General features: G+C 45.4%; 1 protein-coding gene across 1 annotated transcript in view; it reads right to left on the reverse strand.

Annotated features, from left to right (window-relative positions):
• The window catches only part of LOC125025177, an 18,960-nt gene extending 8,513 nt beyond the window's left edge, over nt 1-10,447 (reverse strand). The window contains exons 1-3 of the mRNA XM_047613154.1: nt 10,252-10,447; nt 8,141-8,210; nt 7,881-8,007 (exon numbers count right to left, since the gene is read on the reverse strand). Of these exons, the coding sequence (XP_047469110.1) occupies nt 7,881-8,007; nt 8,141-8,210; nt 10,252-10,447 (393 nt within the window). The remainder of the gene's footprint in view (nt 1-7,880; nt 8,008-8,140; nt 8,211-10,251) is intronic.
• Between the last annotated feature and the right edge of the window lie 293 nt (nt 10,448-10,740).

Below are 10,740 nucleotides of genomic sequence, written 5' to 3' on the forward strand. Positions count from 1 at the left end.
TATACAAAATTAGTTAAAAGGTCACTATTTGTAACATTTTGTATAACCTTAACAATATTTTCTGTGCATCAAGGCCTTGTATTAAGTGTTTAATGATCTACATAAACTTATTGTATCACTGCATTATCTTGACCTTTTCACACACCATACTATATAGCTTCCTCTGGTTGTTCGAAATGTAGAAAAGGCAAAATATGTATAAATATCCTATTAATTTCCAAATATATATTAGTCCATACATTTGTAGTTAAAAAAAAAGTAAATTTTTTTGTATGCATTTCATTAGATTTGTACAATTACCTTTAAACTGAGGTATTTAGTATATTACCTAAATTTTTCTTTATCCTACTTAAATTCTCAAGGTCAGTGAACATTAGTAGCTGCCTTGACTATTTAATTAGGCTTAGAGAAAAACAAACATAAAAATATCAATTTTATTTGAAAATTCATAATTTTCCACATCTGCAGATGGTTTTCCCCATAACTGCAGTAACTTCTAACAATGAACAGAAAAAGATTTCTATCAAAATTACACCTTCCAGTGTACAAACTTGTAACACTTGAAATATAACAATTTATTTTTTAAAACATTGCTGTATAATCATCCATGCTAGACATAAGAATGATATACAGAAATAAAAAAAAAATATAAAAAATAAACACTAAAAATCATTTTCACCTATCCTCTGAACAACTGTATGCAAGCATTTAATAAAACAAAATGCCAAGGGTTGAAACACCTAATGAACAAAGGTGTTCTCCAATTTCCTATAGACTGGCTAACTCAATGAAGAAAAAAAAAAAGATAAAACTGAATATCTCTTGTAAAAGTAACAATGATAAAGGACAATGCCCAGATAAATACTGACAGTGCTGGACTGGTCACACAGGTGAGAATGCCCCTTATTTAATGGCAGTGTCATTGGCACAAATTCTTTGGAGCCAGGGAGCAACACACAAAAGCCCTAGCTCCTTTATACGTTCGTTGACTCGGAAAAAAAAAGGAGTCTGGCTCCTTATGATGTATCTGTAAGACTCTTTACAATAGCCCTGTAGCATCACACAGATAACATGAAGATGAACGCAGTGTTGAAACTCCCAAAGATGATATATTTGCGTATATATGTTTAAACTGAAGAAAAAAATACAAAAGCTGGCATGATGCAATGATTCGTTATACAAAACAGCACTACGTCTCTTGTTAGTTTAGGAGTTGAAGAGGAAAAACAATGAAAAAAATGTACTTCATATATTCCTATGAAACACCATTGCACTCGGCACTAAAACAAAATAAATTGTAATCCCCTTACGGAAAAAGACTAGATTTGTTTTACCAGGCACAGTCATAGTGATATGTACACAGCCTGTCTTCATGACAGCAAAATGCCACTCCTTGCAATGCTGACCACTAAGATCCTCTCCCATCCTGTAACTCCAAAGTGTTTATTTGGCTAATCACTATCTATTCCATTTGAACCTTATTGTAGTATAACATACCTAATTATGTACAAGAATATAAATTAAGAGAACTCACTAACAAGCCCATGATGACAGGAGGAACCAATTTTTCATCCATATGCATAAGAGAACTCATCAAAAATTGTCAAAACTTTGAGACACTGAATAACCCAATAATGTAATTTTCCCATTAAAACAACTCAAATATCCAATAACATCCACAAAATGTAAGAAAATATGATGTCTAGCATGACCTGCTGTCATTTCCCATGCTATGCATGACCTGCTGTCATTTCCAAGCTATGCATGATCTGCTGTCATTTCCAAGCTATGCATGACATGCTGTCATTTCCAAGCTATGCATGACCTGCTGTCATTTCCCAAGCTATGCATGACCTGCTGTCAATTTCCCAAGCTATGCATGACCTGCTGTCATTTCCCAAGCTATGCATGACATGCTGTCATTTCCAAGCTATGCATGACCTGCTGTCATTTCCAAGCTATGCATGACCTGCTGTCATTTCCAAGCTATGCATGACCTGCTGTCAATTTCCCAAGCTATGCATGACATGCTGTCATTTCCAAGCTATGCATGATCTGCTGTCATTTCCAAGCTATGCATGATCTGCTGTCATTTCCCAAGCTAATGCATGATCTGCTGTCATTTCCCAAGTATGCATGACCTGCTGTCATTTCCAAGCTATGCATGACCTGTGTCATTTTCCCAAGCTATGCATGACCTGCTGTCAATTTCCCAAGCTATGCATGATCTGCTGTTCATTTCCCAAGCTATGCATGACCTGCTGTCATTTCCAAGCTATGCATGATCTGCTGTCATTTCCCAAGTATGCATGACCTGCTGTCATTTCCAAGCTATGCATGACCTGTGTCATTTTCCCAAGCTATGCATGACATGCTGTCATTTCCAAGCTATGCATGATCTGCTGTTCATTTCCCAAGCTATGCATGATCTGCTGTCATTTCCAAGCTATGCATGACATGCTGTCATTTCCAAGCTATGCATGACCTGCTGTCATTTCCAAGCTATGCATGACCTGCTGTCATTTCCAAGCTATGCATGACCTGCTGTCATTTCCCAAGTATGCATGACCTGCTGTCAATTTCCCAAGCTATGCATGACATGCTGTCATTTCCAAGCTATGCATGACATGCTGTCATTTCCAAGCTATGCATGACATGCTGTCATTTCCAAGCTATGCATGACCTGCTGTCATTCCCAAGCTATGCATGACCTGCTGTCAATTTCCCAAGCTATGCATGATCTGCTGTTCATTTCCCAAGCTATGCATGACATGCTGTCATTTCCAAGCTATGCATGATCTGCTGTTCATTTCCCAAGCTATGCATGACATGCTGTCATTTCCCATGCTATGCATGACCTGCTGTCATTCCCAAGCTATGCATGATCTGCTGTCATTTCCAAGCTATGCATGATCTGCTGTTCATTTCCCAAGCTAATGCATGATCTGCTGTCATTTCCAAGCTATGCATGACTGCTGTCATTTCCAAGCTATGCATGACCTGCTGTCATTTCCAAGCTATGCATGACCTGCTGTCAATTTCCCAAGCTATGCATGACATGCTGTCATTTCCAAGCTATGCATGACATGCTGTCATTTCCAAGCTATGCATGACTGCTGTCATTTCCAAGCTATGCATGACCTGCTGTCATTTCCAAGCTATGCATGACCTGCTGTCAATTTCCCAAGCTATGCATGATTGCTGTCATTTCCCAAGCTATGCATGACTGCTGTCATTTCCAAGCTATGCATGATCTGCTGTCATTTCCAAGCTATGCATGACCTGCTGTCAATTTCCCAAGCTATGCATGATCTGCTGTCATTTCCAAGCTATGCATGACCTGCTGTCATTTCCCAAGCTATGCATGATTGCTGTCATTTCCCAAGCTATGCATGATTGCTGTCATTTCCCAAGCTATGCATGACTGCTGTCATTTCCAAGCTATGCATGACCTGCTGTCATTTCCAAGCTATGCATGACTGCTGTCATTTCCAAGCTATGCATGATCTGCTGTCATTTCCAAGCTATGCATGATTGCTGTCATTTCCCAAGCTATGCATGACCTGCTGTCAATTTCCCAAGCTATGCATGACATGCTGTCATTTCCAAGCTATGCATGACTGCTGTCATTTCCCAAGTATGCATGACCTGCTGTCATTCCCAAGCTATGCATGATTGCTGTCATTTCCCAAGCTATGCATGATTGCTGTCATTTCCCAAGCTATGCATGACATGCTGTCATTTCCAAGCTATGCATGATCTGCTGTTCATTTCCCAAGCTATGCATGATTGCTGTCATTTCCAAGCTATGCATGACCTGCTGTCAATTTCCCAAGCTATGCATGATCTGCTGTCATTTCCAAGCTATGCATGATCTGCTGTTCATTTCCCAAGCTATGCATGACTGCTGTCATTTCCAAGCTATGCATGATCTGCTGTCATTTCCAAGCTATGCATGATCTGCTGTCATTTCCAAGCTATGCATGATCTGCTGTCATTTCCAAGCTATGCATGACCTGCTGTCAATTTCCCAAGCTATGCATGACATGCTGTCATTTCCAAGCTATGCATGACCTGCTGTCATTTCCAAGCTATGCATGACCTGTGTCATTTTCCCAAGCTATGCATGACTGCTGTCATTTCCAAGCTATGCATGATCTGCTGTCATTTCCCAAGTATGCATGACCTGCTGTCATTTCCAAGCTATGCATGACCTGCTGTCAATTTCCCAAGCTATGCATGATCTGCTGTCATTTCCAAGCTATGCATGACTGCTGTCATTTCCCAAGTATGCATGACCTGCTGTCAATTTCCCAAGCTATGCATTGACCTGCTGTCATTTCCAAGCTATGCATGACTGCTGTCATTTCCAAGCTATGCATGACTGCTGTCATTTCCAAGCTATGCATGATTGCTGTCATTTCCCAAGCTATGCATGATCTGCTGTCATTTCCAAGCTATGCATGACCTGCTGTCATTTCCCAAGTATGCATGACCTGCTGTCATTCCCAAGCTATGCATGATTGCTGTCATTTCCCAAGCTATGCATGATCTGCTGTTCATTTCCCAAGCTATGCATGACATGCTGTCATTTCCAAGCTATGCATGACCTGCTGTCATTTCCAAGCTATGCATGATCTGCTGTCATTTCCAAGCTATGCATGACATGCTGTCATTTCCAAGCTATGCATGACCTGCTGTCATTTCCAAGCTATGCATGATCTGCTGTCATTTCCCAAGCTATGCATGACCTGCTGTCATTTCCCAAGCTATGCATGACCTGCTGTCATTTCCCAAGCTATGCATGACCTGCTGTCATTTCCCAAGCTATGCATGACCTGCTGTCATTTCCCAAGCTATGCATGACCTGCTGTCATTTCCCAAGCTGTGCACACACTTGCAGCCCCCCCATGCATGCACACATTTGCAGCCTCCCCATGTATGCACACACTTGCAGCCTCCCCATGCATGCACACACTTGCAGCCTCCCCATGCATGCACACACTTGCAGCCTCCCCATAGCATGCACACACTTTGCAGCTCCCCATGCATGCACACACTTGCAGCCTCCCCATGCATGCACACACTTCAGCCTCCCCATGCATGCACTCCACACACTTGCAGCCTCCCCATGCAGTGCACAACACTTGCAGCCTCCCCATGCATGCACACACTTGCAGCCTCCCCATGCATCACACACTTGCAGCCTCACCATGGCATGCACACACTTGCAGCCTCCCCATGCACGCACACACTTGCAGCCTCCCCATGCACGCACACACTTGCAGCCTCCCCATGCACGCACACACTTGCAGCCTCCCCATGCACGCACACACTTGCAGCCTCCCCATGCATGCACACACTTGCAGCCTCCCCATGCATGCACACACTTGCAGCCTCCCCATGCATGCACACACTTGCAGCCTCCCCATGCATGCACACACTTGCAGCCTCCCCATGCATGCACACACTTGCAGCCTCCCCATGCATGCACACACTTGCAGCCTCCCCATGCATGCACACACTTGCAGCCTCCCCATGCATGCACACACTTGCAGCCTCCCCATGCATGCACACACTTGCAGCCTCCCCATGCATGCACACACTTGCAGCCTCCCCATGCATGCACACACTTGCAGCCTCCCCATGCATGCACACACTTGCAGCCTCCCCATGCATGCACACACTTGCAGCCTCCCCATGCATGCACACACTTGCAGCCTCCCCATGCATGCACACACTTGCAGCCTCCCCATGCATGCACACACTTGCAGCCTCCCCATGCATGCACACACTTGCAGCCTCCCCATGCATGCACACACTTGCAGCCTCCCCATGCATGCACACACTTGCAGCCTCCCCATGCATGCACACACTTGCAGCCTCCCCATGCATGCACACACTTGCAGCCTCCCCATGCATGCACACACTTGCAGCCTCCCCATGCATGCACACACTTGCAGCCTCCCCATGCATGCACACACTTGCAGCCTCCCCATGCATGCACACACTTGCAGCCTCCCCATGCATGCACACACTTGCAGCCTCCCCATGCATGCACACACTTGCAGCCTCCCCATGCATGCACACACTTGCAGCCTCCCCATGTATGCACACACTTGCAGCCTCCCCATGTATGCACACACTTGCAGCCTCCCCATGCATGCACACACTTGCAGCCTCCCCATGCATGCACACACTTGCAGCCTCCCCATGTATGCACACACTTGCAGCCTCCCCATGTATGCACACACTTGCAGCCTCCCCATGTATGCACACACTTGCAGCCTCCCCATGTATGCACACACTTGCAGCCCACCCATGTAAGCACACACTTGCAGCCCAACCATGCATGCACACACATGCAGCCGACCCATGCATGCACACACTTGCAGCCCACCCATGTATGCACACCCTTGAAGCCCACCCATGCATGCACACACTTGCAGCCCACCCATGCATGCACACACTTGCAGCCCACCATGCATGCACACACTTGCAGCCCACCCATGTATGCACACACTTGCAGCCTCACCATGCATGCACACACTTGCAGCCCCCCATGTATGCACACACTTGCAGCCCCCCCATGCATGCACACACTTGCAACCTCCCCATGCATGCACACACTTGCAGCCTCCCCATGTATGCACACACTTGCAGCCTCCCCATGTATGCACACACTTGCAGCCCACCCATGTATGCACACACTTGCAGCCCCCCCATGCATGCACACACTTGCAGCCTCCACATGCATGCACACACTTGCAGCCTACCCATGCATGCACACACTTGCAGCCTACCCATGCATGCATGCACACACTTGCAGCCTACCCATGCATGCATGCACACACTTGCAGCCTACCCATGCATGCATGCACACACTTGCAGCCTACCCATGCATGCACACACTTGCAGCCTACCCATGCATACACACACTTGCAGCCTACCCATGCATGCACACACTTGCAGCCTACCCATGCATGCACACACTTGCAGCCTACCCATGCATACACACACTTGCAGCCTACCCATGCATGCACACACTTGCAGCCTACCCATGCATGCACACACTTGCAGCCTCCACATGCATGCACACACTTGCAGCCTCCCCATACATGCACACACTTGCAGCCTCCCCATGCATGCACACACTTGCAGCCTCCCCATGCATGCACACAACTGCAGTCTCCCCATGTATGTATAAACTTGCAGCCTCCCCATGCATGCACACACTTGCAGCCTCCCCATATATGTATACATTTGCAGCCTCCCCATGAATGCACACTTGCAGCCTCCCCATGCATGCACACATTTACAGCCTACCCATGCAGGCCATACATATGCAAGAGCATTCATGCAATAAGACATTACATCCAAACAATGTATGCACGAAAGTACAACCGCAAGTCATGTACATAAACTGCATCCATATAATCTAGTCATAAAGTTACACCTAGACAATGAATGCACATAATTTCTTCCATGCAATTCCAGTACTAATCTGTTTTCACACAGCCTCATCCTCACAATATGCACTGATTTCCATTCTCTCTCTCTCTCTCTCTCTCTCTCTCTCTCTCTCTCTCTCTCTCTCTCTCTCTCTCTCTCTCTCTCTCTCACACACACACACACACACACACACACACACACACACACACACACACACACACACACACACACACACACACACACACACACACACACACACACACACACACACACACACACACACTTTTAGTGCTTTTACACATCACTGAAACGTTACGGAGCCAAATCAGAATACTGTATAATTCATTGTTGTCAATCAAATAAAATTCATATCTATATGCAAAATTAGTTCCAAATACTAGAAAGGGGAATTCTAGGAAGTTCATTACCATTTCCGTCGAATCCAATCTGGCCTGTTTCACTTCTTTATTTTCATCTTCATTTTCGGAGTTCTTTCTTTTTCGAGATCTTAGAATAGCCGGTTTCGTTCTAGTCGAGAGAGTGCCATTTTTCAGCCTGTAATTAAATCAATTTATAGTTGAATAACAACAATATTAATATCTACATCCATATATCTGAGAATATCATCCAATACTGCAATCATAACCTTAACTACAGAAATAACAGCATAAATGATCCATCTTTTTACCTTCTCTGATTCTGAGACATGGAGGAGGTGTGTGTTGCTTGTGGGAGAGATCTGGTGATGCTAACAGGGCCTGTAAAGGACATAAGATTTATTATAACTCATCTAGTATCTTCAATATATAATGTATGAAACCCCACCATGCACAATATATATCTGTGGTGAATATATATCTGTGCTAAAAGGCACACACTAAACCTTTAAAGAATCTGATACAATGCTCTTCCCAAAATGGATGTCCACCATGCTTGCCCCAGAATGCATATGGCATGCCTTGGTAACAGAACTATCGGTTTATAAAACAAAACAATCAAATTGTACAATATGTTCAACTGAATGCCTTATGGAAAAGAACGAGATTAAGGAATAACTAAGAGCCACAGTGGAACAAGCAAACAAACAAATCCTACTCACAGGTAAAACACATGGCGTATTCAGAAAGACATTATAGGATACAATATCACATTTTGGGCATCCACATAAGCACCTGATTATATAATGTGATGTCTTCCTCTAGTCACAAGATAGAAAAATTCACGGAAAAGTAGCTGACCCTCAAAATTAAATGGCCACTCCACACCAAGTCATTTCCTGGCCCAGCAATGTAAAACGACTTCAAAACCTTCATTGATCTTGCCACATGGAACAACGACAATGCAAAAACTCCGAAAGTGATGTCGTGGGATTAGCATAAGGCCAGAAAAGCGAGATAAATATGAGGTGGAATCAGAACTCGGCGCCAACTTTTGCCCGCCAACCCCGCCTCGAGGATCCCCACCCTTACACCACTTCCATCCGCTCTATTTAGACAGATATTCCACTCCCATCAGAATCAGTTCTCATAGCCCATCCACCTGGTTCCACCCGATGTGATAAATGTCGCCTGGAAAAGTCCTGTGGCGATTTAAAGCGCGGAAAACGGAGGTCTTTGTGACCCTCTTCAACCCAGGCGGTGTTCGTCTCCCCCAGCAACAGGTCTTGTGGAGAGGTTTCCATCTCTTTGGCGCCTACTTCCACTCGAAACCACATCTCCACATCATCTCCTCAGCTCACCGAGCCTCAGGTAAGCCTCATCCACCCGGGAAAAGCCCAAATTACACGAGAAAAACAACGCGCCAATTCACCCCGGGCCAGAAAACACCCGGGAGATCCTGAGCATCACTTCGCTCCCTCTCTCGCCTCCAGCCCTCTCCACTTTTCTCTTGATGCCATTAGTACTTCATGCACTACACATCTGCATCTTTCACTTCTCTTCCTCTTTTTCGGTTTTACCTTAAAATAACGGAGGCAATATCCACAGACTCTCAGAGCTCGGCGTGCATGGTGTGTTGGGGGCACCGAGGAGGACCTGTGTGAGGAGCTTCGCGCGCGAGGGAGGTGGGCGCCAAAAGCACGTGGGCGGGGCTTAGGCGCCAACACGGCTTCCGATTGGCTGGCTTGGCGGGTGAGTTGCCGGGAGGGAATTTCGGGTGTTGGTGGATGTAAACATTGGATTTGTATTCTCCGAAGGCGTGATGGATTCAAGTATGATTTGAGTTTTTGAAATATTCACATATCATTGACTATATATAATCTTACCGGATTCAAAATCGAACAGCTGTGCGGGTGTTCGAGACGTATTTTTAGGCGCGAGGGAACAATGACCCTAGCAGCCATTGGAATGCGAGACGTCGCTGCCGTTAGCCCATTGGTTACAAGATCTTACGTCACTGCGCGCCAAATATGAAATTTCAAGCTCGCTCACCAGCTGATCGGACAAACATCAAATTGGTGGCGAAGGTGCGAAAAATAAGCGCGCGACTTTCTATGTTTCTATAAAACAATTTCCTTACAGATATTCAATCAAATGCCATTAGATCGCATCTATATCAAGTACTGCAAGGTTCTATTTTACATTTCCTTCTAATTTACTCTATAAAATGAATCTGTACCCTCACTCCACCGCCGCCTAGCTGAAACACAGGGAAACGACCTCTGTCCCTTCTCTGACACTGAACTTTCAAAAAATTATAAACATTAACAACTAGCTAATCTGTGATGAATCTAACTGGATTGCTCCCTAAGAATCCATAAACTACAAAAATGTCCTTTTTCACAACACCAATTCCACCTACCACAAGTGATTAAAAACTGTTGTCCATGAAGACTGTGAAGTAATATATCCGGTATGGTTTTCGATCCCATGGCAGAGAGGTTATTCCGTTCGGAGTGACACGACCAAAGGTACTGAGCTCCCTCTCTCTGACCTGGGTGTTCCCTGACCGTCCCGGTGTGGGGCATCCCATGGGGAGGGGTGAGGACCTGAGACATGGGGGGGTTGAGGGGGGTGGGGTAAACCGCGTCTCCCACGACCCATGGCGCGGTAAGGCCCTTCCTCCCTCCCCTCTCCCCTCGCCTTCCCTATCGCCGGTAACGCTACTCCTGACGTTACAGATACCCGACTTTCCCGCGCCTTAGACAACACTCTCCTATCGACATGTCCTCTTTCGGAAATGTTTACTTTAACGTAAAACTATGGCCTACCGACCATTTCTTTAGGATTTTACTTCATAATGATGTGGAACTTTGTCTGCTGCGCGGTGGTTCACCAAATATTTTTTTTT

The sequence above is a fragment of the Penaeus chinensis genome, chromosome 4 (genome assembly GCF_019202785.1).
Source record: "Penaeus chinensis breed Huanghai No. 1 chromosome 4, ASM1920278v2, whole genome shotgun sequence".
In the NCBI taxonomy this organism is placed as follows: domain Eukaryota; kingdom Metazoa; phylum Arthropoda; class Malacostraca; order Decapoda; family Penaeidae; genus Penaeus; species Penaeus chinensis.